General features: G+C 38.9%; 1 protein-coding gene across 5 annotated transcripts in view; it reads left to right on the forward strand.

The window, feature by feature from the left end:
- The window catches only part of PHF6 (PHD finger protein 6), a 54,074-nt gene that overhangs the window by 16,836 nt on the left and 10,532 nt on the right, over positions 1-26,706 (forward strand). For 4 of the 5 annotated variants that reach the window (XM_047764756.1, XM_047764753.1, XM_047764754.1 and 1 more), the window contains 6 exons: positions 1,779-1,912; positions 2,221-2,264; positions 18,180-18,349; positions 18,527-18,670; positions 20,144-20,248; positions 23,243-23,376. In XM_047764756.1, the coding sequence (XP_047620712.1) occupies positions 1,779-1,912; positions 2,221-2,264; positions 18,180-18,349; positions 18,527-18,670; positions 20,144-20,248; positions 23,243-23,376 (731 nt within the window). The remainder of the gene's footprint in view (positions 1-1,778; positions 1,913-2,220; positions 2,265-18,179; positions 18,350-18,526; positions 18,671-20,143; positions 20,249-23,242; positions 23,377-26,706) is intronic. The other variant, XM_047764757.1, reaches the window with a different exon arrangement.

The raw sequence follows: 26,706 nt of genomic DNA on the forward strand, positions 1-26,706 counted from the left end.
CTCTTTGATAAATAAAGCAAGTGGCTGTCCAGAGAGCACACTGATTTCCAGCGGAATCTGAGAGTGCCCATCTCACTGTATCTAGGCGAATGCTGAGCCAGCCCATATTTTTACAGCACCTCTCCTTTCATTTTTACTTTTGCTCATTGAGTTCAGTATTCTTTTTCAAAATGTGCCTATGCAAACCAATTTTAGATGTAATTTCGAAATGAGCTACCTGTGGTAGAGGTCTTACTGAAGGAATGGCAGTGTTCATTAAGTTAAAAAAAAAAACAGGTAGCAAAATAATACATATAGAATTACATAGAAAAATACTTTCACATAAGCATGGCAACACTGTAATGGTGTCTACACTTGGTGAGTATGAGTGATTTTTAAATTTTCTTTATACTCTTCTTGTGTTTGCCACAATTTCAAGTATTTTTTTAATTAGAAGTATAATTTACTAAAATAATAGAACCTCATAAATAAAGCTGTAGTACAAATGCTCCACCTCCTCAAGAATTTATAAGCCACCCAAAGTATTTAATAGCTTTCCCTGCTTGATAATTTGGCAGAGTTTCTTTTTACAGTAGTACTTTGAAGTTTCCGTGTTTATTTAAGGAAGTGGCATGTTTCTTTAGCATTAATAATGGGCACTGGCCCTCATGTTTTCTGGGAAGTACCTGTATTGAAAATGTTTCTGTTTCTTACGTAGGAGTCTTTTTTGAAATGATAGCTCGAATGAGAGGTTGAGTGTTTGACTTGCTTAGAGAAATATAAAGCATCTTATTCAAATATCTGTTAGCCTCTTGCTCAACCAGAATTGCTTAGGGGCCAAGTAATCCAAAAGTTCAGATGTTCTCTATGTTAAAATTAATAAAGAGGAATGAGAACAGTTCAAATGAGGCATCTAGCAACCAAGAAACAAATGAGCAGTTTTGAATATTTACCTTATTGTGAATTTATTTGGGCATGGCATTTATTGCTTAGGAGACAGCCTCATTAAAAGTCCACCCAGTACAGTATGCTGTGATATACTGATATGTTCATCAAAACCACTAACAATCATTGTTATGTAGTTAAAGAATTTTTTTTCTGAGTTTAGAGCATGAGCTAGTTAATGTGAATTAGCCAATAAAGTCTGAAGGTGTAAGGTATATTAAAACATGTGGAAAGAATCTTGTAGTTTTTTTATCTTTTTGCCTGAATTCATAATGAGAGCTAAGTAACATAGGTGAAATTAAAATAGATGAGCATATTTTCGCAATCAGTTGATATCACTGTGTTCTTAGAGATCGAGCCATTTAAAAATCTACCTAATCCTTTTATTTTCTCTCCCTCCCTCACTTGAAGTTGATTTTACCAAGTTCCGAAATACTATGTGAGATTTTTCCTAAAAATTCTCATTGATTAAATGCAAATGTGAAGGAGTATTTTTCTAGTATGAGCCATTTTCCTCAGTTACTCATTTCCAGGAAGATCTGGGTAGTGAAAAGGTCTGCAGCTTACATTCCTGATTCGCAGCATTTCAGATTTTCTCTTGACCACAGTGAAACAATAGTCATTAATAATATTCCATTCATTTTGTCAGTGTTTAACACAGGAAAAAATACTCCCCGTAGAATTTTATTTGAATTATTGCTAGGTGAGAAAACAAGAAAAATAGCATCATTCGTTACAAAACTTTTCAATAACCAATTTGTTTTCTTTGACAGAGATTTGATATGCCTCTAACCTGGTATCATAACCATAGCAAAATCACACACTAATAATATTATTTTCTTGTTTTGCTGTAGATGTGTTCTCTGTGCCATTGTCCAGGAGCAACAATTGGCTGTGATGTGAAGACATGTCACAGGACCTACCACTACCACTGTGCGTTGCATGATAAAGCTCAGATACGAGAGAAACCTTCCCAAGGAATTTACATGTAATTATGTAACTTCTCTTTTAGTGGGGTTTTTGTGTTTGTTTGTTTTTTTTTTTGTAACAGTCATTCTTTCTTTAGGCTCCTGTGAAAGATTTTCCCATTTCAAATCATTTTTATCTTCTTGAGCGTACAGTGGTTTTCACAGGGAGTTTAATGCTTAGACAAATGGCATAGGGAGTTTAATGATAGGGTTTTGGGAATCCAGCTTGTGAATTCCCAAAGGGATGAAGGGTAGTGCTCATTCTTAATTTGAAAAATGAATTTTCTTTGTGTACTTGGTAATTTTTAGTTTCTTCATTTTTTTATAGGGTTTATTGCCGAAAACACAAGAAAACTGCACATAACTCTGAAGGTATGTCATTCAGCCACTTTTCAATTTCAAGAGGAAATTTTAGTAAAATATGAGTGAATTATATGAATTTTTACCATGAGATATATCTCAATATTGAATGCATTTCAAAGAATTAATAAAAACATTGGAATAAACTGATGTACATAGTGAAAAAGATCTGATTTTTTAAGAAAACTTTTATCCCAAAGTTCTTATAAAGAGTACATTGAGAAAATACTTATCTTTAGGAGAAAATGATGCCAGTAGTTATGATTTCTGTGTTCAGGTAAAATATGTTCGTAGATTGTAAAGGTGATCATTAGAGTCCTTGCTAGTGTCAGGTAAAGAAAATGTGAACTGGGGATGCGGGCCATTTTGTGATAACTAGGCTTTCTCTTAAATTTTTATTTGCATTGTAGTACTTTTTCTTATACAGACATATTCATAAGAAGTAGTCAATTTTAAAATACAAACTTTAAAATTATTTTATAGTTTGCTTCCACTTAAATTGACACAAAACCAGGATAGTCATATTTATATATAGTTAGCCAAGCTGTAGTTGGTCTTGAAAAGGTATGGGAAAGTCTCAAATTGAATTCTGACTTGTTTCAAACCTTTTCAAACAGATGGTTTTGATACACTTACTAACAGTATAAAAGGCTTAGATTTAATCTGAGATCGTTCTGTCCTTCCATTTAGATTAGAGATCTTTAAAGTTTTTGTTAGCTTCTGAAAGCATGTTGCTTAGAATTAAGAATGGTTTTGAGCCTGTTGTTTCAGGAAGTTGTTTCTTTTATAAAGACTTAGCTAATTATCAGTGTTAGCATATTAAAATTTGTAGCCCTTTTTGATCTCTTAGATCTTGTTTTTATAATACAAAATAGTATTGTTTCCACTTGAGGACCGGATTAGTCTAAGTACTTTAGAAGTGCTGGTTAAAAATTCAGTCTTTAGCAAAAACTTGTCATTAAGGTAAACAAATTGGACAGATAATAAGAGCAGAATGTTTTTGAGGTGATAAAGTGCAACTGATAAACATTTTTAGTGTTTTCCTTCTGTTTTTTTCCTGACTTAATTCCAAAATTGAATTGAAAAACCTTTCCTGAAAAGTTAAGAATATGCTTTCCTACCTTTCATTATTTCAGATTTTAACAATGTATTTATTTGACTCTTGAGTCAAATAAATATGTAGTGAGCATATATGATAAGCCGAGAATTGAGACTTAAGATCCGGCAAATACGAATGTATCCGCATACTGGGGCAGGATGTTTGAGGGTGGCAACCATGATTAATGTAGACATCTTCCCTTTTATTCCCTTGGTTCTGCAGCTGATAGTGCCATCTAGTGGTAGAGCTAAATCACTGCAGGCCACCTCTTTTTTTCTTTCTTTTTTTGGAGGACGTTGGGGGCTGCCTGTGGCACATGCAAGTTCTCCATGCCAGGGATTGAACCCACCACAGCAGTGACCTGAACCGCTGCAATGACAACAGCGGATGCTCAACCTACTGCACCACAAGAGAACTCCTGAAGTAGAATAATTTTGACTACCTTTTTGCTTAGAGAAACTTTAATGAGGAAGATCTAAATTCATACTTTTCAAGATGACTTTTCTTTTAACATGACTGGCAGGAATACTAAAATTCAAATTTGTGCTACAGTTGATTTGAATTTTGGGTTCAGTGTATACTTTGTAGCACATTGGGGTCACTTCTATTATTTACATGTGTATGTATTTATACTCATAGAACTTGAAAGCATAATTTTGCAATTTAAACCTATTACAGAGTTTGTATTTATTGAATTTTGACTTTCATCACATTCATCTAGCTTGAATTTATTAGATATTGAGTGCTTTGTCAATAACAGAACTTTCAATTATTTCATTATTTTAATGGGGAACATATGTTCTACTTTATGATTGTAATTTATGGTGGGGGTTGTAGGGTTGTACTTCAGGGCCTGTCTTTGAGAACTGTACTGCCCTAGTCTCTACAGCAAAGAGGAATGGATACCTGTGACAGGTTCTTGATCATTTGCCATCTGTAGTTTAATACTTGCTTTGCTAATACTTGAAATGAGAAATACTCTTTAATTCAGTGTGTCATGTTCGTTTGATATAAGGTGAACTGTGTTTTGAAATATTATATTTGAGACTCTCTTTACAGTCTCTGTAGTTTTGTCTTCTCCAGAATGTCATATAGTTGGACTCATACAGTACGTAGCCTTCTCAGGTTGGTTTCTTTCACTTAGTTGGCCTTTTCTTGTGGGGGGGGGGATTAGTCGATATAACAGTACTTACAAGAAAGGATCCATTGGGCAGGAGAAGATTGCAGATACAAAAAGGAGGATTCAGTGCCCAAGTGGAACAATTGCCCTGTGATAAGGAGGACATTTCCACTGTGACAGGAAAGGAGCAAGAGGAAAGGTGGTTCCTATCAGGTCTCTTTCCTCAGTGAGCCAGGGAGAGCAGCAAGGGTTGGAGGTTGAAGGAGAAGAGTTTCGAAAGAATAGTCGTGAAGACTGAGGGAAGAAGCTCGCTTAGAGAAATGCAAAGTTTCTGGACTGGGTTGGACCAGTTGCAGTTGGTAACCGTGAATTTATAAAGGGATGCCGTCAGTCAGGCTGTGTAACATTTCCTCCAGCAATTCCGGATCCTGGGTGTGGCAGCGAAAGTGGCTAGTTGGTTCATTCAGAATCGGGGTTTTGCCACGTGGGTTCAACAAAGAAATAAAGGGATAAGGGAGTTTAGAATATTTGCAAGAGAGAAATAAGAAACTGAAAGGAATGAATAGGCTGGAGGTCCTGATAAGACCGAAGAACAGTGGGAATGAAAGCACGTGGGAAAGCAGTCATTTGTGGTCCCCAAGTATGATGTAGAGAATTTCAGGGGTAGAAGCATTTTAGGTTATCATGAGATAGCTGGGTGTGATTATAGGGATTAGGTGGTTGCCGGAGGACATCAGCGAAGATAAGAAACTGAATGGCTAGGTTGTTGCTTGGCTTGTCCGTGTGGACTGTAAAGTCACCCACGATGATGGCAGGGTTCGGGATGGAGGAAAGGGCTGTGAGCTGAGTGCTGAAGAAAGTCGGATGTGGGAGGTCGAATGAGTGGGAGTTGGCAATTGTTAGCAAGGAGGAGGGGAAGAAGATAGCAGAGTCTGCAGACCAGAAGAAGTGGCGTCAGCTAGGAGTTTGTTAGAGATGCCTAACCTGAAGCCCCACCCCGACCTGCTAAATAGGAATTTAAACAAGATCCTAGGTGGTTTGTATGCAGATTAAAGTTTGGGAAGCAGTGGTTTAGCTGAATGACATGAATGAGCTCAAAGGTGCAGGGCTGTTTACAAGGGAATGGAGGATTCATGGCCCGGCAGTGCTGTCTGGCAGAACTTCTGTGATGATGGATATGTTCTATGTTTGCCCTGTCCCATGTGGTAGCCACAGGCCACATGTGGTTTGTGGAGTGCTTAAAATGGTTTAGTGCCCTCCTATTATTATTATTATTATTATTTTTGCTTTTTAGGGCCGCCCCCGAGGCATATGGAGGCTCCCAGGCTAGAGGTCAAATTGGGGCTGTAGCCACTGGCCTGCACCACAGCCACAGCAATGCCAGATCCAAGCTGCATCTGCGACCTACACCACAGCTCACGGCAACGCCGGATCCTTAACCCCCTGAGCGAGGCCAGGGATCGAACCTGCAACCTCATGGTTCCTGGTTGGACTTGTTTCTGCTGTGCCATGACGGGAACTCCTCCTATTCTTAATAGAAACTTCCATGTTAAAAATGGCCAGGAATGGTCACAATTAAATCCTACATCTTAAATGTTTCCCCCCCACTGGCCTGTTTTAATAATAGGTACATCCTTTACCTTTTTTAAAAAGCGATATTTCAAAAATGTCAAACGTTGGGAATAACTCTAGCTGCAACTGATGCTAGTCTCCCTTTTGTAGCAGTACTTTAATATAATTTGGCATCACTAACATTTGAGTACTTACAAGGAACTGTTGATTACAAATGAATGGTGGTTCTTTTAAAATCATTTTCATTAGGAGTGTTAAGATCTTTGTGTTTAATAATTTATATAGAGCAAAGATCTGTGATGAGCTGAAAACAGTATCTAGGGTAGATGCTGCGTGTTAGCTATTCACAGCAAGAATGTGTAGAATGTAAGTCATCATCACAGAGATAACCGCAGCTTAGCTTAAGTTCTTAACTGTAGAAGAGCCAAACTTGTGGTTTATTATATTACTTAACTTACCCAATATAGAATGGTTTGCGTAGGATGGGTACTCAAGAAATGTTTGTAACTTCTTCAGTTTCTTTGGCTTGGAACTAAGCATGGTAGTTGATGTGTCACTTGTTTGCGGGCGACGCTTATATATGCTCACTACAATCCTTAGCTTCTCTTGTGTGAGGAGTGAGTAGAGCAAGACGAATGAATAAAACAGGGTTTCAGTTGGGGGGGGGTAACACAATTTAGTGTGTGACCAACTGATTAAAATACAGCGGTGATACATGGAAGTGCTTAGGGATAAAGGGCATCATGTTTGTATCTTACTCTTTAAACCTTTCAGAAAAATTATGTGGACAGAGAGAATGAATGATAAAGCATATGTGGTAAGATATTAACATTTGCATGAAGTGTATATAGTAACTTTTTTTTTTTTTTTTTACAAATTAAGTCTGAAATTACTTTTAAAAATATCCTAGTAGAGTTCCCCTTGTGGCTCAGCGGAAATGAACCCAACTAGTATCCTTGAGGACATGGGCTCAGTCCCTGGCCTCGGTCAGTGGTTAAGGATCCGGTGTTGCCGTGAGCTGTGGTGTGGGTCACAGACGTGGCTCGAATCTGGCATTGCTGTGGCTGTAGCGTAGACCGGCAGCTGCAGCTCCAATTTGACCCCTAGCCTGGGAACTTCTCTATGACGCAGGTGCGGCCCTAAAAAGACAAAAAATATATATATATATATATCATAGTCATAAGTGCCACAATTACAGTGACCATAAAATCCCAGGTATTCTGAGACAGACAGTGTAAAAGAATCTTTGGTACCTATAACCTTGGAGGCTCTCATCTTGAGTTTGTTCAGGGACTTGGTGGGTCCTCCAGTGGACAGTTTAGGAACTTTCTCTTAGAGATGCTTGTCTAATGATATAACTCAATTTATGTTTTAGGAAGTATGTGGAAGTATGAAGTTATATTGGAAGTATGTTGGGGGGAAAAAAGTGTGTTACCATTTAGATTCAAAGCCTTTGCTGGTTTAATAGTCCCTTAGTATTTTCTTTTCCTTGTTTTTTTCCCTCTAGATTTTGCTGCAATTTTCAATCTTCATTACTTTTATTAACTGGAAGCTTAGAGAGATTTTAATGTGGCATCAAAGTCTTTTCAAACCTTTTAAGTTGGGGTGCATTGAATAGATTAAATACTGGAAAAGCAGTTTTGTACACTGGTTGAATATGGGCTTTGAGTTCAGATCTGTATTTGAATCTTAGCTCTGCTGTTTACTAGTCACATGATCTTGGGCAAGTTATTTAGCACCTCTTAGAACCTTAGATACTGCATCTGTAAAACGGGGATTAAAAAAAATCTCACCTTGTCGGATTATTGTAAGAATTGAATGAGGAGCTCTCTCTGTGGCGCAACGGGATCTGCAGTGTCTTGGGAACGCTGGGACGAGGCACAGAGGGTTAAAGATCTGGCGTTGCCACAGGGGGCTTAGGTTGCAAATGTGGCTTGGATCTGGCCTGGGAGTTCCATATGCCGCAGGTGGCCAAAATGGGGTGGGGGGAAAAGAATTGAATGAAATAGTGCACCTAATGAAAGGACTCTTGGCAATGTTCCTGGATAGAGCAAGTTGCTCAGCAAATACTTCATTCTATGTCATTATCGTCATTACTGTTATTCCTTGAAAAGTCTACTTACCTTCCCCCCCCCCCCCCCCCCCGTATTTCTAAGGCTGTACCCTCGGCTTATGTAAGTTCCCAAGCTAGGGGTCCAATCAGAGCTGCAGCTGCCGGTCAGCACCACAGCCACAGCAATGCCAAATCCAAGCCCCATCTGTGATCTACACTGCAGTTCAAGGCAATGCTGGATCCTCAACCCACTGAGTAGGGCCAGGAATCAAACTCATGTCCTCATGGACACCAGTCAGGTTCATTACCGCTGAGCCACAACGGGACTCCTTTACTTACCTTTCTTTTTTCTTTTTTTGTCTTTTGTCTTTTTCTTGTTGTTGTTGCTATTTCTTGGGGCGCTCCCGCGGCATATGGAGGTTCCCAGGCTAGGGGTCGAATCGGAGCTGTAGCCACCAGCCTACGCCAGAGCCACAGCAACGCGGGATCAGAGCCGCGTCTGCAACCTACACCACAGCTCACGGCAACGCCGGATCGTCAACCCACGGAGCAAGGGCAGGGACCAAACCCGCAACCTCATGGTTCCTAGTCAGGTTCGTTAACCACTGTGCCACGACGGGAACTCCTACTTACCTTTCTTATTACAACTCATCTTTCCTGTGCTCTTCCTTGGAAGATAATAGAATTTAAATTGCATTTGTGGTTAGGACAATTTTAGTAATGTATTCATATTGTGCTCTTTGCTAGAACTAGCTCCATGTTTTTTATTTGCTTTTCCAGATCTATTGACCAGCCATGTGCAAAGGCTGCGCTAGGCATTATTTACACCCATCTTTGATTTAGCATACTTCATAGACCTTCATTATATAAAGTTTCAAACATACGCAAAAGTATGTTAGAAAAAAAAAGCCCCGTCTCTTAGCTTTAGCAGCCATCAGTTCATGGACAGTCTTGTTTCATCTATGCCCCCTACCCACTTCCTTCACTTGGATTATTTTTTAATTAAATCCCAGACATCGTATTTCATTTTAGCACACTTAAGAATAATAAGTGTATATGTTACGTATTTATATACATATGTATGTTACATAAAATAAATCTGTTATCTGAAACTCATCTTATGAAATAGCAAAATTGGCTCATGACAAGGGGCATGCAGAGCAAATCTCACCACGAATCTGACTAGCATCCATGAGGACGCAGGTTCAATCCCTTGTCGAATAGGGATAATCAGAAGGGTAATAGAGAGAGGCTTGGCCTGTCTAAGGGGACTTAGACATCTGGGGCCTGTGCTCATAAAGGCTGGGAAGGCTTGGTGGCTCAGGAAAGGAGGACTACCTTATTGGTGTCAGCTACTTTATCAAACCTGGATTTTTAGAAATTGTAGGTGTGAATATAAGGATAAGGCTTCATTTTCCACCATATTCATTTCTTTGACTAGATGAACATTGTACAAAAATCAGCAATACAAAAGAGTATACACCGTAAGTAAGCTTTCCTCCCATCCTTGTCCTTGTATCTCAGTTTCCAAATTTTTTTTTGCCAAAAGCAACAGCTTATCAGTTTCTTATGTGTCCTTTCAGAGCAGTTCTGTGCATACATAAGCATGTGTATAGCTATCCCTTTCCTAATTTGTAGGAGCATATGAAAATATTAATTTCCATGATAATGGGTATTGGCCACTTCCAAAGCAGGTAGTAACTCACTGACATGTGTTTGTCCCAGCTCTGCTATTCCCTAGCTTTGTGACCTTGGGCGAAAGTATTTAACTTTTATGAATTTAGTTTTCTTATCTATAAAACGGAGATGGGAATGGAGACTGATACAACCTTATGCAGCTGTCGTGAGTCTCAAATGAGGTCATGACTATACTAGATGTAAACTGCATAGCACATCCAGTGTAGTCAAAACTGAAAAAGCTCAAATGTTAACACTTATATTTTGAGTATTTGCATTCATATATTAAATGGAAAAGGGCAAGATGCAGAGTAGTATGCTTAGAATGCCATTTGTTTGTATATTATTTTAAAATAGATTTGTATATGCATAGAAAATAATAGCTGACGTTTACTGAGAGTGTCTTTTGTGCCAGGCCCTGTTCTAGTACTTTATGTGAACTCACTCATTTAATTGAAGAACCCTCTGAGGTAGGTCTCAGATCCAAGGACACAGAGTCTCTGACAGATCCAGGATTCAAAACCAGACTCTCCACCATTGAGACTGAAAAAAGAAGTGTTAAGAGTAATTACCTGGAGGAGTCCCTTGGTGGCCTAATGGGTTAAGAATCCTGTGCTGTCACTGCTGTGTCTCGGGTTGCTGCTGTGGTGCGGGTTCGATCCGAGGGAGGGAGGGAGGGAGTGAGTACAAAGAATGGGAAGCATGGAGGCTAGGGCCCCAGCTGAGAGGGCAGAGCAGGTAGAATCAGAAGGTGGAAAGGAAGGTTTTTTTCCCCTACTTTTATACTGATAGTTCTTTTATAATTATTATGAAAAAATAATAATAATTTTTTGAAATGTTGAAATATTTTCAGTTTCGAATTGGGAAAAAAACAGTAAGTAACCGTGAAAAATTTAAACAAAGGTGCTGTGACTAGCTTCATACTCACATTTTTTTCATGTGCAAATGGTCTTCAGTTATTTTCTAGGATACATTTCCAAAAGTAAAAATCAATGGGTCAAAGGGTTTAATCTTTTCAAGGTTCCCAATACACATTGCCATATTACTTTCTAGAAAGATTGTGCTAGATTATATTCCCATCAGCAGTGGGTAACTTTACCCCCTCCTTTCAGCACGTTGGATATTAACAAATTCCTTTAAATACAAAGGTAGTGGGAGTTCCCGTCGTGGTGCAGTGGTTAACGAATCTGACTAGGAACCATGAGGTTGCAGGTTCGATCCCTGCCCTTGCTCAGTGGGTTAACGATCTGGCATTGCCGTGAGCTGTGGTGTAGGTTGCAGACGCGGCTCGGATCCTGCGTTGCTGTGGCTGTGGTGTAGGCCGGTGGCTACAGCTCCGATTCGACCCCTAGCCTGGGAACCTCCATATGCCACGGGAGCGGCCCAAGAAATAGCAAAAAAAAAAAAAGACAAAAAAAAGTAAAATAGAATAAATAAATAAAATACAAAGGTAGTATATTGCCCATTGTTAAAACAATTAAAGTAATTCAGAAAGCCCTCTCTTTAGCCCCAAATCACATTCTCTGGGTAACTAATGACAGTTTGTATATTTCCAGAGCCTTCCCTACATACATACAATCTGACGTATATATGCATATGTGCACTATTTGTAGTACAGTAGTACAGTGGCATCATGGTATATATAATTTATCCAACTTGTTTTTTTCATTCTGTATTATATCACAGATACCCTTCTCTGTGTGCATGTAGCTCAACCTCATTCTTTTTAACAGTTGTGTTATATCCCCTAGAATAAACAGAGCTGTAGTTTAAGGATTTCTCTATTAATAAAAATCAGTTATATCTTTTTTCACAAATACAAATAAAACTGCATCGATATTCTGTATACATATGTGCTTATGTACTTATACAAGTGATTCTTTAAGACAAAGTCCTAGAAATGGGGATGGCAGGTGAGAGTGTGCATTTAACTTTGAGAATAAGTACCGTCATATGTACTAACAGTGTGTGAGAGTGCACTTCCCTACACCTGTACTGGGGTTATCATCAGTCTTTCATTATCTCATCTAATTTGCATTTTTCTTATCACTAGTAAGGCTGGGCTTCTGCCCTTCTTTTTTTTTTGTCATTTATATTTCATCTGTGAATTGTTAGTCCTATTCTTTGCACATTTTTCTTTTGAGGTTTGTCTTTTTAAAATTGATTTGAAGGAGTTCCCTTGTGGATCAGAAGGTTCAGGATCTGGCATTGTCACTGCAGTGGCTCTGCTTACAGCTATGGCACGGGTTTGATCCCATGCCCAGGAACTTCCACATGCCCCGAGTGTGGCCATAAAATAAAAGTGCACTTCCTAAAAAAACATTAATTTGAAGTGCTCTCTTAATATAGATATTAATTCTCTGCAATTAAATGGCTTTTTAAGTGTCCTAACTCCAAGATTATAAAAAATACTCTCTTCCGTTTTTTTCTATTATGTTTTTAGCTTATTATTTTATTAGATTTTTTTTTTGCCCCATCCCTAATTTTTTCATGTTAATATGAGGAAAGGAATCTCAGTTTTTAAAAAATAGATAGCCAGTTTTGCCAATATGTCTTTTCCCCCACTAATTTGAAATGCCACCATTATCATACTCTGATTTCCCATATGCATAGGGGGCTGTTTTCAACCTGGCTTTCTCTTCTGATGATATATATCTATTCCTATGCCAGTGTTTTAACTACTGTAGCTTTATGGCATATTCTGATATCTTTTTTTTAAAAAAGATAGTCTCTGTATTATACATTTACTCTTGCAGAAAACCGTGGAATCAACTTGAAGTTCCTTTTTATCAGCATTTCATTAAATTAGGTCAGCGAGAACTGATATTCTAATGTTGATCCCATTCATCTAAGAGAAGCATGGTCTACCTCAACATTTTTGTGGGGCTGCTTTTATATTTGTATTTCTAACATATTTTTAGTTGGGTTTATTTGTAGCTTTTTATAACTATTTAAAGGTTCTATTTTGGTAGGGGAAAATGATATATCACTTAATTTACACTTTTTTGACTCTAGAGAAGCCAAATTTTCTAAAAGTATATTTAAATACTTAATCTTCTATGAATTATTTGATCATATGCTTGATCCATTTTTCTGTTGGGGGGTCTTAATCTTTTGTGAGCTTATCAGATCATAAGGATACTAATCCTTTGTCTTAAGTACAGCAGGTATTTTTCCAGTTTGTTTGCCTTTTAAACAAATTTTTTTTTTTTGTGGTTGATTTACAGTATTCTCTCAATTTCTGCTGTATGGCAGAGTGACCCAGTTACACATATACATACCTTCTTCTTCTCACATTATCCTCCATCATGTTCCATCACAAATGACTGGATACAGTTCCCTGTGCTATACAGCAGGATCTCATTGCCTATCCACTCCAAATGCAGTAGTTTGCATCTACCAACCCCAAACTCACAGTCCCTACCACTCCCTCCTGCTAGGCAACCACAGATCTGTTCTCCATGTCCGTGAGTTTATTTCTTTTCTGTGGAAAGGTTCATTTGTGCCATATGTTAGATTCCAGGTATAACTGATATCATATGGTATTTGTCTTTCTCTTTCTGACTTCCCTTAGTATGAGTCTCTAGTTCCATCCATGTTGCTGCAAATGGCATTCTTTTGTTCTTTTTTATGGCTCAGTAGTATTCCATTGTGTATATACACCACATCTTCTCAATCCATTCATCTGTTGATGGATATTTAGGTTGTTTCCATGTCTTGGCTGTTGTTTTTTTTTTTTTAGGACCGCACCTGTGGCATATGGAGATTTCCAAGCTAGGGGTTAAATCAGAGCTGTACCCACTGGCCTATACCACAGGTCACGGCAATGCCAGATCCTTAACCCACTGAGTGAGGCCAGGGATCGAACCTGAGTCCTCATGGATGCTAGTCAGATTTGTTTCCGCTGAGCCATGCCAGGAACTCCTTGGCTAATTTGAATAGTGCTGCAAGGAACATAGGAATGAATAGTGCATGTATCTTTTTCAGTGAAAGTTTCGTCCAGATATTTGCCCAGGGGTGCAGTTGCTAGATCATATGGTAGTTCTGTATTTAGTTTTATGAGGTACCTCCATACTGTTTTCCATAGTGGTTGTACCAGTTTACATTCCCACCAATAGTGCAGGAGGATTCCCTTTTCTTTTCTTTTCTTTTTTTTTAATGTATTTTTTTTGTCTTTTTTTTTTGCCATTTTCTTGGGCCACTCTCGCGGCATATGGAGGTTCCCAGGCTAGGGGTTGAATCGGAGCTGTAGCCACCAGCCTACGCCAGAGCCACAGCAACGCGGGATCCGAGCCGCGTCTGCAACCTACACCACAGCTCACGGCAACGCCGGATCGTTAACCCACTGAGCAAGGGCAGGGATAGAACCCGCAACCTCACGGTTCCTAGTCAGGTTTGTTAACCACTGCGCCACGACGGGAACTCCAGGATTCCCTTTTCTCCATTCCCTCTCTGGCATTTCTTATTTATAGGTTATTAATGATGGCCATTCTGACTGGTGTGAGGTGGTACCTCACTGTAGTTTTGATTTACAGTTCTCTAATAATTAGTGATATTGACCACTTTTTCATATGCCTACCTGTTAGCCATCTGAATATCTTCTTTGGAAAAATGTCTCTTCAGGTCTTCTGCCCATTTTTCAATTTGTGTGTGTGTTTGCTGTTGAGTAGTAAGAGTTATTTGTATGTTTTGGAGATTAAGTCCTTGCTTAATTGTTTACAACTATTTTCTCCCATTCGGTAGGTTGTCTTTTTGTTTTTGTTTTTTATGGTTCCCTTTGCTGTGCAAAAGCTTGTAAGTTTGATTAGGCCCCATTGGTTTATTTTTGTTTTTATTTCTATTGCCTTGGGAAGCTGACCTAAGAAAGCATTTGTACAGTTGATGACAGAGACTGTTTTGCCTATGTTCTCTTCTAGGAGTTTTATGGTGTCTTGTCTTAAGTTTAAGTCTTTAAGCCATTTAAGTTTGTTTTTGTGCATGGTGTGAGGATGTGTTCTACTTTCATTGATTTAAATGCAGTTGTCCTTTTTTGCCAGCATCACTTGCTAAAGAGACTGTCTTTTTCCCACTCACCACTTTTATTCAACATAGCATTGGAAGTCCTAGCCACAGCAATCAGACAAACAAAAGAAATAAAAAATATCCAATTTGGAAGAGAAGAGGTAAAATTGTCACTCTATCCAGATGACATGATACTATATATAGAAAACCCTAAGAATTCCACATGAAAACTACTCAAACTGATCAACAAATTCAGCAAAGTAGTAGGATACAAGATTAACATTCAGAAATTGGTTGCATTTATATGTACTAACAAATATCAGAAAAGGAATATAAAAATACAATACCTTTTAAATAAACCACACACCCCCAAAATTAATTTTTTAATTTTTAATTTTTTTTGTCTTTTCTAAGGCCGCACCCACAGCATATGGAGGTTCCTGGGCTGGGGTCTAATCGGAGCTGTAGCTGCCAGCCTACGCCGCACCCACAGCAACGTGGGATCCGAGCCACGTCTGTGACCTACACCACAGCTCATGCCAACGCCGGATCCCCAACCCACTGAGGCCAACTGATCAAACCTGCAACCTCATGGTTCCTAGTCGGATTCGTTAACCACTGAGCCACGACGGGAACTCCACATCCCCCAAAATTAAAAACTTAGGAATAAATCTGACCGAGGAGGTGAAAGACTTGTTTGCTGAGAACTATAAAATGTTAATCAAGGAAATTAAAGGGGATTCAGAGAAATGGAAATATATTCCATGCTCCTGGATTGGAAGAATTAATATTGTTAAAATGGCCATACTACCCAAAGCAATCTCCAGATTTAATGCAATCCCTATCAGATTACCCATGACATTTTTTCACAGAACTAGAACAAATAATCCAAAAATTTATGTGGAACCGCAAAAGACCCAGAATTGACAAAGCAATCCTGAGAGGAAAAAAAACCAAGCAGGAGGCAAAACTCTCTCAGACTTCAAACAATGTTACAAAGCTACAGTAATCAAGACAGTGGGTTACTGGTACAAAAAGAGACATACAAACCAATGGAATAGAATAGAGAACCCAGAAATAAATGCAGATGCCTATTGTCAACTAATCTTCAACAAAGGAGGCAAGGAAATAAAAGGTTTGCCATTTGGGAGTTCTCATCGTGGCTCAGTGGAAACGAATATGACTAGCATCCATGAGGATGCAGGTTTGATCCCTGGCCTCGCTCAGTGAGTTAAGGATCCGGCGTTGCTGTGAGCTGTGGTGTAGGCTGGCAGCTACAGCTGTGATTTGACCCCTAGCCTGGGCATCTCCACGTGCCACGGGTCGGGCCCTAAAAGGACAAAAAAAAAAAATTATTTCAACTTTTAATATCTTTTTTTTTTTTTTTTTACTTTCAGAACTTTAAATCTGTCATTCTTTTTGTGATTTTTTTTTTTTGGGGGGGTCTTTTTAGGGCTGCACCCACGGCATATGGAGGTTCCCAGGCTAGGGGTCTAATTGGAGCCGTAGCTGCCAAGCCTACGCCACAGCCACAGCAACGCGGGATCTGAGCCACGTCTGCAACCTACACCACAGCTCACGGCAACACTGGATCCTTAACCCACCGAGCGAAGCCAGGGACCAAACCGCACAACCTCATGGTTCCTAGTCGGATTTGTTTCCACTGCACCACAATGGAAACTCCTATGATTTTTTTTTTTTTTAATGGTTCCTGTTAAAGTCCTTCTAAGTTTTATACTGAATGATTCCATCTTTAGGACAGATAAATGTGCCATGTGGAAAACTAGTCATGTTGGCATGATAATACAATCAGTTAAGTAATTTCTTTATAGGTGTTTAACAATGTAGTGTTGTCATAGTGTTAATGATTATTTGTTTTCATTTTAAATAACAGAATATTATGCATCTTACGTATATGATATGTATCGGGATGATCAAAACATTTGGTTATGATTTTCAATTGTTTTAAATTTTTGTACGTGCAAGTAATTCTAATAGCTTTAATGGAATTCTGTATTTTAAAAATTGTCAGATTTATTGTTTAAAATAGGTGTTATGTTCTTATGTGAAATTTGCCATAGTGTTATGATCAGAAGATCTTTAATTGACTTGTCTGTCTTCGAAGGAGAGTTATTCACATGAATTTGTCATGTTGCCTGTGAAACACTCTACTACTTACTAGCTTTTACCTTTTCTTCTCTCAAATTCTTCCTCGTTAGGTGAAGTTACATTGATATTAATTCTTATTAACTGTTTTGCAAATGATCTAATGCTCTCAGTTCCTGGAGCTTATATATTCAAGTATACTAATTAAATTACCCCTTTCTTGTCATAATGAATATGATTTTATTTCTTTAAAAAAAAAAAAACCTGTAAAGGGAGTTTCCATCGTGCCTCAGGAGTAACAAATCTGACTAGTAACCATGAGGACGCAGGTTCGATCCCTGGCCTCGTACATTGGGTTAAGGATCTGGCATTGCCGTGAGCTGTGGTGTAATGTTCAGTAGAGACTCAGCCTTTGGCACATGTGACTGTGAAGACTTTGAAATGCGGTCATGGAGACTGAGAAACTGAATGGTTTAATTTTCTTTTTCTTTCTTTCCTCTTTCCCCTTCTTTCCTTCCTTCCTCCCTCCCTCCCTCTCTTTCTTCTCTTTTCTTTTCTTTTGTCTTCCTGAGGCATATGGAGGTTCCCAGGCTAGGGGTCAAATCAAAGCTGCAACTGCCGACCTGCACCACAGCCACAGCACCATGCAATCCGAGTCATGTCTGTGACCTACACCACAGCTCACAGCAACGCTGGATCCTTAACCCACTGAGTCAGGCCGGCGATTGAATCTGTGTCCTCATGGATACTAGTCGTGTTCATTTCTGCTGAGCCATGGCGGGAACTCCTAATTCTCTTCAATTATAAATGACTTAAATTTTAAAAAGCCATGTGTTGTTAGTGGCTACTGTATTGGATAGCACAGGTATACGTACTTTATTTTCATTCGATTTTCCAAGTTATAGTAAGTAATTGTTCTGATTTCACCAACAGTATGAGGTAGAACTCTCTGAAACTGATGGTAAAAAATAATTATACAAGATCTAATTCTAAAAATTTACTTATTAGAGTTTAGAAATATTTACTGAATTATGTGCATAGTCAAGATCAAAACTCATTTTCATAGAATTATAAATGTGGAAATAATTTTACAGTGATTATAATAAAACTATTTCTTTGTTTTTGATTGTTGCATTTATATGAAATGTTAGGTTGCTATATTAGACAGACATATCGCAGACCACTTCTTCTCATATCTTGAGGTGATTTCATTCTAAGGAGAAACATATGTTCTAAGGACCCATGAACTAATGCTCATTTTTAGGATTGGTCCATGTAAAGCTTTTGTTCATTTTTAAGCAGCTGATTTAGACGAAAGCTTTAATGAACATGAACTGGAGCCCTCATCACCTAAAAGTAAAAAGAAAAGTCGCAAAGGAAGGCCACGAAAAACTAATTTTAAAGGGCTGTCGGAAGATACCAGGTCCACATCCTCGCATGGGACAGATGAAATGGAAAGTAGCTCCTATGTAAGTAGAAAAAAATGTCGGATTCTTACTTTTTGTTGCATCATGAATATCTCATCTAAATTGTGTTTGTTTATAGGTAAAGTTCATCATTTGAAATGTTAACTAAGCCTGAGCTACTGGTAGTATATTTTCATGGATTTTTTTTTCAAGTTTATTTTTTTGCTTTTTCATTTGCAGAGAGATAGGTCTCCACACAGAAGCAGCCCTAGCGACACCAGGCCTAAATGTGGATTTTGTCATGTAGGGGAGGAAGAAAATGAAGCAAGAGGAAAACTGCATATATTTAATGCCAAGAAGGCAGCTGCACATTATAAGTGCATGGTAAGTATGGTTCTTTTTATGTGCTTATAAACCCAAGTTTTGGAAAGGCATTTCAGATATGGCACTTTCGTCCCCAGCATTCGTGTTTTAGAATTATGAACAGTGTATCCTATAATCCAAAATCTTATTTTTAAAGTATAATTGACTTACTATGTTAGTTTCAGGTATACAACATAGTGATTTGATATTTTTGTACATTACAAAATGATCACCATGATAAGACTAGTTACAATCTGTCACCACACAGTTATTATAGCATTATTAACTGTATTTTCTATGCTGTTCATTACATCCCCATGACTTATTTATTTTATACCTGGAAGTTCTGTAATCCCAAATTATAGTTTATTTCATAAACTCTAGATTCAAAAAAATACATAGCCTTTATTATTTAGAGGGATTTAAAGTAATCCTACTTATAGTTACCATGTTCCAGATAATCCTTAGTTAACAATTTCATAACTGTAAAAATTTCAACTTTATAAACTTGTCTTGGAAGCTGTTTGGCCTCCACTATTATCCTAGTAAAACTCTCGCTTAAGAGTTCCCTGGTGGCTCATCAGGTTAAGGATCTAGCATTTTTACTGCAGCCACTTGGGTCGCTGTGGCATGGGCCTGATTCCCTGGCCCAGGAACTTCCACAAATTATAGGCGTTTTTAAGACTTTATTTTTATGTCCACACCTGTGGCCTATGTAAGTTCCTGGGCTAAGGGTTGAACCTGTGCCTCCACAGTGACCTGAGCCACTGCAGTTGGATTCTTAATCCACTGCATCACAGCGGGAACTCCATTTATGTAAGCATTTTTGAACTATATTGTATTGAATTACTCATCCCAAATACTATTAGGGTTTTTGGGGGGAGGTTGCGGAGGGGACCGTACTTGTGGCATATGGAAGTTCCCAGGCCAGGAATCAAATCCGAGCTGCAGCTGCAACGTATGCCAGCTGTGACAACACCGAATCCTTAACCTGCTGTGCCACAGCAGTAACTCCCTAGCTTTTAAAAATTATTTTATTTATATCAGAAGTTCTTTCTTAACCAGTGATGCATATCACATTTACCTGGGGAACCTTTTCCAAAGTATGCACCCCTAGAGTAGATCCCAAACATGTCTTGTTTGGGAGAAAAAAACACCAGGTGATTCTCATCTACATCTATAGTTGAAACTTTGTGGAAGTGTAAAATAGTTGAGATGACAAGGTGGCATTGCTGAACTCTCCTTGTTTAATGAAGCATTTAATCTTGGCCTCACACTGGCAACCTTAGTTTTATTCCATCATCCTTACTTTGGGTTATATTTGAATCAGACATATGGATATATTAAAAAATATTTGAGCCAATACTTGATTATTAAGGAAAAGTCATCTTTCTCAGGACATTAAAATAATATAATGCATTTGTTCTTATGTTGTTTAATATTTTTCTCACAAGGATTGTGAACATTAAATGTTCCTGCATTTTTCTTCTCTAGTTATTTTCTTCTGGCACAGTCCAGCTCACAACAACATCAAGAGCAGAATTTGGAGATTTTGATATTAAAACTGTACTTCAGGAGATAAAGCGAGGAAAAAGAATGGTCTGTGGATTTATGTTTATGCTATGCAACGTTACTCCTCTGACTTTGTACTTTAAATTTAGAACACAGTTCACATATATGCAGCCTTCAAAAAGTTTAATATAATGTAGTTCATATGTTAAGTTAGCAAAGTATATATTTGACTTATTTGTAATATAATAAAGGATGCTGATGTTGCTGAAAGTTATTCCTCTTTCTATGTAACTTCATTACTTAAGAGAATTATATTAAGATTTATATTTCAGGGTATCTGAAAGTCTTTTTTTTTTTCTTTTTCTGTCTTTTTGCCATTTCTTGGGCCACTCCCATGGCATATGGTGGTTCCCAGGCTAGGAGTCGAATCGGAATCGGAATCGGAGCTGTAGCCACCGGCCTATGCCAAAGCCACAGCAATGTGGGATCCAAGCCACGTCTGCAACCTAGACCACAGCTCATGGCAACACGGGATCCTTAACCCACTGAGCAAGGCCAGGGATCGAACCCACAACCTCATGGTTCCCAGTCGGATTCATTGACCACTGAGCCACGAAAGGAACTCCCTGAAAGTCTTAATAAAAGAAATGAAGATGTGAATGTGACCTTATTAAGTTTAAAATGTTAAGCTGTTTAAGGTCACTTAAAGAAAAATTCCATAACTCCGGTAGAACATTGAGAACCTCCCCATGTTGTTATGCATTCCTTTTTTTAAAAAAATAAAAGGAAAAGATTTTTTTCAGAGCCTTCTGATTAAAGTTCACATACACAGTTATATCCTAATATGTTTATCATAGCTTTAAAGTTTCCTTTATAAAATGTGCCTAAGTCTCATATTTTTAAACGTACTGAATTACTAATAAATAGCTTTAAGAAATATTGGCATCTTTATTGATTGCTTACTCCTTTTCAGTTTATGAATATTATAAAATGTCATTGGAATGCAAAATCTTTAAGACAGTAATTGTCTCTAGAAATGACTTTAATTAAAATTTTTTATCGTAAAAATTTTCAAACATCAAAATTAGAAAGATTAGTAACATGTCTGTCCATCACCTTGACTCATCAGTTATCAAGAATTTGTGGCACTTGTTTCATCTATGCCTTTTATTCTTATTGCTTGAAGTATTTTAAAGCAAAGCTGAGACTTCATATCATTTTACCTCTACACATTTCAGTATGTAGCTCTTAAAAGTTGGACATTTCTTACCTAACCATGTCATTACACCTTATAAATTAACAATGCGTCTTTAGTGTCATTTAATACGCCAATTATCTGAAAACTATCTTTTTTAAGTTGGTTTGTGTGACTCAGAGGAGGTTCACACATTACATTTGGTGGTTATATATCCCTTAAATAATCTAGGGCACTCCTTCTTCCCTGTCTTTGTTGTTTCTGTTTTGTTGTGTTGTGTGCCATTGACTTGTTGAAGAAAATGACTTAATTGTCCTGTAGAATATCCTACCTGTCTTGTCTGTTTGCTTTTTCATGATGCCATTTAACCTGTCCCGCTGTCTGCCAGGTTTTCTTTTAAAGCGTAAGGTAGCTGTAAAGGCTTGATTAGATTCATTTTCAACATTTTGAGGGTAAGAATACTTCACAGGTGGAAGTCTGTCATCCATATTTTGTCACATGAGACAGGTCATTATGTCTGATCCTTGGGTTCAGGTGGTGAGTCTGACCCCTCCGTTGTGAAGTTCCCTGTTGAGCTTTCATCTCGTGGTTTCAGACATTGCTGATCTTTGTCTGAATCCATTAGAAATGACCCTTTCCTTGTGGAACTGCATTTTTGAAGATAGAAAGATATTGATGTCATCTGTTTCATTTAAATCCATTTCGGTTTCTTGATACTCTGTTAAAAATGAAACTCCTTTAAATAGAAAAAAGAAAAAAAAATCACTTGATCATGTCACGTAGAGCAATGTTGTGTCAGACAGCTAAAGTCCAAATAGGTCACTAGGATAGCAATTCCGTTTTCTTTTTTCTTTTTTTTTTTTTTTGTCTTTTTGCCTTTTCTAGGGCCGCTCCCTCAGCATATGGAGGTTCCTAGGCTAGGGGTCGAATCAGAGCTGTAGCCACCGGCCTACACCACAGCCACAGCAACTCCGGATCCCAGTCGAGTCTTCAACCTACACCACAGCTCATGGCAACGCCGGATCCTTAACCCACTGAGCAAGGCCAGGGATCGAACCCGAAACCCCATGGTTCCTAGTTGGATTCATTAACCACTGAGCCACGACTGGGAACTCCAATTCCGTTTTCTTGATCAACTTCCTTACCTGTGCACTGTGATATGTTAGCATAAACACTAACCTAGCATCTCCCCAAGTGTGCTCCAAAGGAAATCAGTCCCCCAGGATCCTCTTCCACTGCTCCAAAATGAAAAGGGCATCTGGAGTTCAGTAAACTTGGGAACTGTTTACTGTACCCTCCTTCATGGAGCAAAGGCTATCAGAAGTTCTGCCATCAAAAATCTGTTTAAAACTGGCATTTCTCAAAAACTTATTTGACTATGAAACCCCTTTGTCAAAAACCACTTTTAAGTCTTGAAAAGATTGCAGCCCCTTTAGTCTCCTTCTGCCCTTTTGCCTACTGGGTAGCAATCCCTCCCTGAAGGGAATTGCTTTCCTACCTTCTCTTTCTTGTCCCTGGTTGTAATAGGAAAGGAACTGATACCAGGGAGGAAAAGAAGCCAACCACTAAAATATAGACTATCATCTTTTTTGTGTGTTTGGCAGTAATAAGTGTTCTCTTTATGTTTACATGTCAGATCTCTGATGGCTGGTGCAATTAAATAATGAAACATTAGATGTGACTTAGTTTCAAAGTATGATTTAAATTGCAGCATTACTTAATATAGATGTTATATAATAAGTTCAGCGTACTCTTTTTCAAGAGAAAAACTGGCTGTTTTCTTTGTAAAGTGGAATATTTGGCTGAGATATGGCTAAAATAGAAGAATAAGATTACGTAAACTTGGAAATACTGCTAATGATTATTCTTTCTCTTCCCTTAAACAGAAATGTACACTTTGCAGTCAGCCTGGTGCTACTATTGGATGTGAAATAAAAGCCTGTGTGAAGACTTACCATTACCACTGTGGAGTACAAGACAAAGCTAAATACATTGAAAATATGTCACGAGGAATTTACAAGTAAGAGAACCACAATTATCCATTTTCCTAAACTTGTCAGTAAGTAGCTGCTCTTAAATATATGATGTTAGTTTACTTGCTCACTGTTCTTAGACGGTGTTTAGCCAAGCGCAGAATGCTGAGGACTCTGTGTAAGACATGGGAACTGTAATTGGCATTTTCCTCTGCCTGTACATCCCTGGATTAGCATCCATTCCTGAGTGCCAGGCATTGTGCTAGGGGCTGGGCATTGAACGGTGCTCAAAACAGAGACTGTGTCCTCATGAAAGCTTACAGTCTAGTGGGAGAGTCAGCTCAGTTAAATGGCCACATATGTAAATATACAATCACTGACTTTGGAGGTGCTATGAAAGATCTGTGACAGAGCCCTGAGAGAGCATGTAACAAGGAGGAGCTAAACCAGTCTGTAGATGGGAAATGTTTAGGCATTTCCTTAAAGACATAGTGCTTGAGCTGCGAAATGAAGGGTGACGTGAATGCAGGTGTTGGGAAGGTGTTCTAGGCCAAGAGACTAGTGTGTACAAGGCCCTGAGGTGGGCCAGAAACAAAGGTGCAGATGGGATGGGGCGGGGGCAGGGGGGACCGGTTAGGAGGCTACTGCTGAGAGTTCAGGTGAGAATTGTCGGTAGCTTAGAACAGAATGTTCATGAAGACAGAGAGATATACTTGCAAGACTGAAAGAGTAAGACTGGGAGATTTGGGATTACGCGTTACCTTCTTTTTTTATGGCCTTCCACTTACCTGTGCTGCGTTAGGCTAGTGGGTGCAAGTGTGAATCTGAAATGGTTCCTTTTGTTTTTTTGTTTTTGTTTTTGTTTTGTCTTTTTAGGGCCACACCCACAGCATATGGAGGTTTCCAGGCTAGGGCTCAAATCGGAGCTGTAGCTGCCAGCCTACACCACAGCCACAGCAACGCGGGATCCGAGACACGTCTGTGACCTACACCACAGCTCACAGCAATGCTGGATCCTTAACCCACTGAGCAAGACCAGGGATTGAACCTGTGTCTTCATGGATACCAGTCAGATTCATTTTTGCTGAGCCATGACAGGAACTTCTGGTTCCCTCTGTTTAATGGAATGGAGAATGAGTTGGTAGGGATCCCTGAATATTGGGTTTGCCTTTGCAGGTTGTAAAGCACTTTCTTGCTCTTACATTCCCAGGATGCAATAAACTAATGACTCAGGGTCTACTATTCCATGTACAAAGCAGTCACCAAGTGATTTGCATGACCGCATGAGGTGCTAATGCTCTGTTATAAAATTGGCCAAACTTTGCTTAATAGTAAAGGCACATGTTTTTCAAGTGAGTTCCAGCGAGCCTTTAAGGAACAGGTAATTCCAGCGTTAAAGAGGTCTAGCACAGAGCAAAAGATGGACAACTTCTTGGTTCATTCTGTGACACTTGCATACCTGAGACACCAAACCTGACAAAGATAGCATTTAACAACAAAAATTGTAGAACTATAACAATCTTATTGTTAATATTATATACCAAATCCTAAATAAAATATAAGAAAATCAAATTCATTGCTGTATTCTAAAAATTTAAAGGCTCTTCAAAATTAGGAAGTATGTTGGAGTTCTTACTGTGCTGCAGTGGATTAATGATCTGGCTTATCTCTGTGGAGGCACCGGTTCGATCCCTGGCCTGGCGCAGTGGGTTAAGGATCCAGCATTGCTGCAGCTGTGGCATAGGTCTCAGCTCCAGCTCAGATTCAATCCCTGGCCCAGGAACGTCCATAAAAGGGAACCTAGTGGATAGTGAAAGACATTTGATATCATTCAGCATCCATTTCTGAATTTTTTTTTGTTTTGTTCCTTTTTTTGTCCTTTTTAGGGCCGTACCCGCGGCACGTGAAGGTTCCCAGGCTAAGGGGTCGAATCGGAGTGGTGGCTGCCGGCCTACACCACAGCCAGATCCAAGCCACCTCTGTGATCTACACCACAGCTCACAGCAACACCAGATCCTTAACCCACTGAGCGAGGCCAGGGATCAAACCCAGAGATGGTTCCTAGTCGGATTCGTTTCTGCTGCGCCATGACGGGAGCTCCCATTTCTGTATTTTAAAGTAAGGTAGCAAGAGTGCTCGTGTTAAGCTAAGAGTCTTAGTAAGAGTGTTAAAGAGAAAGAAAACGGTAGTTTATTTAGTATTAAAGTTAATGGACCTGGTTCTTAACCAGAGCTGAGCCTCAGAATGGCCCGGAGGTGGATAGGGCCCTCTTTAGAAATGTTCATGCCTGAGCCCTACCCTCAGCTTGAAATTGTGTAGGTTGAGGCCCAGACCATCTATTTTGATGACTCCCCAGGTGACTGTCGTATTCATCTCTAATTGAGAGCCTGAGCGCCACTGTATCAGGACACTTCCATTCAGCTCAGGAACCAGACAAGCCTGCCAGCTACCAAGGTGACTTTCACTGGTTTTCTGGAGGATGTGGCCGGTGCAACAAGAGAAGGAAGGAAGATGTATAGTAAATATTGTGAAGGAGAAGAGTATTTATTGATATCATTGTCTGCCAAGAAAATCCAAAGAAATTAACCCTGAACTTATTAAAATTTATAAGAGCTCACTAAGGCTGCTGAATATGAGATGAATTTTTAAAAACAATTCCAGAAATAACTAGTTAGGAAATGTAAAGAAGTGTCTACCCACTCTCACTCCCCACACATAACCAAGAGTGAACCTTTTTTTTAAAAAAATAGCATCTTAGAGTTCCTGTCGTGGCTCAGTGCTTAATGAGTCAGACTGGGAACCGTGGGGTTGCGGGTTCGATCCCTGGCCTCGCTCAGTGGGTTGAGGATCTAGCATTGCTGTGAGTTGTGTAGGTTGCAGATGCGGCTTGGATCATGCATTGCTGTCACTGTGGTGTAGGTCGGTGGCTACAGCTCCGATTGGACCCCTAGCCCGGGAACCTCCATATGCCACAGGTGCAGCCTTGGAAAAGACAAATAGATAAAAATAAATAAATAAATAAATAAATAAATAAATAGCATCTTACACAGGACCCCAATGACGAAATATATTATGTTCCTTGATACACTCAACTTTGAAAGATACCTCTTCTCCCCAAACAAATCTATATGTTGAATATAATTTTAATGAAGTCCAACTTTTGACAGTTTTATCCAAAGAAGTAAATGTGGTATTATTATCTATTGGTAATGATTAAGTTACCTATGTAACAGGAAAAGAAATAAAAGCTTAAATAAGGAATTCCCACTGTGCCTCAGTGGGCTAAGAACCTGACATAGCGTCTTTGAGGATTCGGGTTTGATCCTTGGTTAAGGATCTGGCATTGCCACAAGCTTTGGTGCAGGTTGCAGATTCGA

The sequence above is a fragment of the Phacochoerus africanus genome, chromosome X, assembly GCF_016906955.1.
Source record: "Phacochoerus africanus isolate WHEZ1 chromosome X, ROS_Pafr_v1, whole genome shotgun sequence".
NCBI classification, from domain to species: Eukaryota; Metazoa; Chordata; class Mammalia; order Artiodactyla; family Suidae; genus Phacochoerus; species Phacochoerus africanus.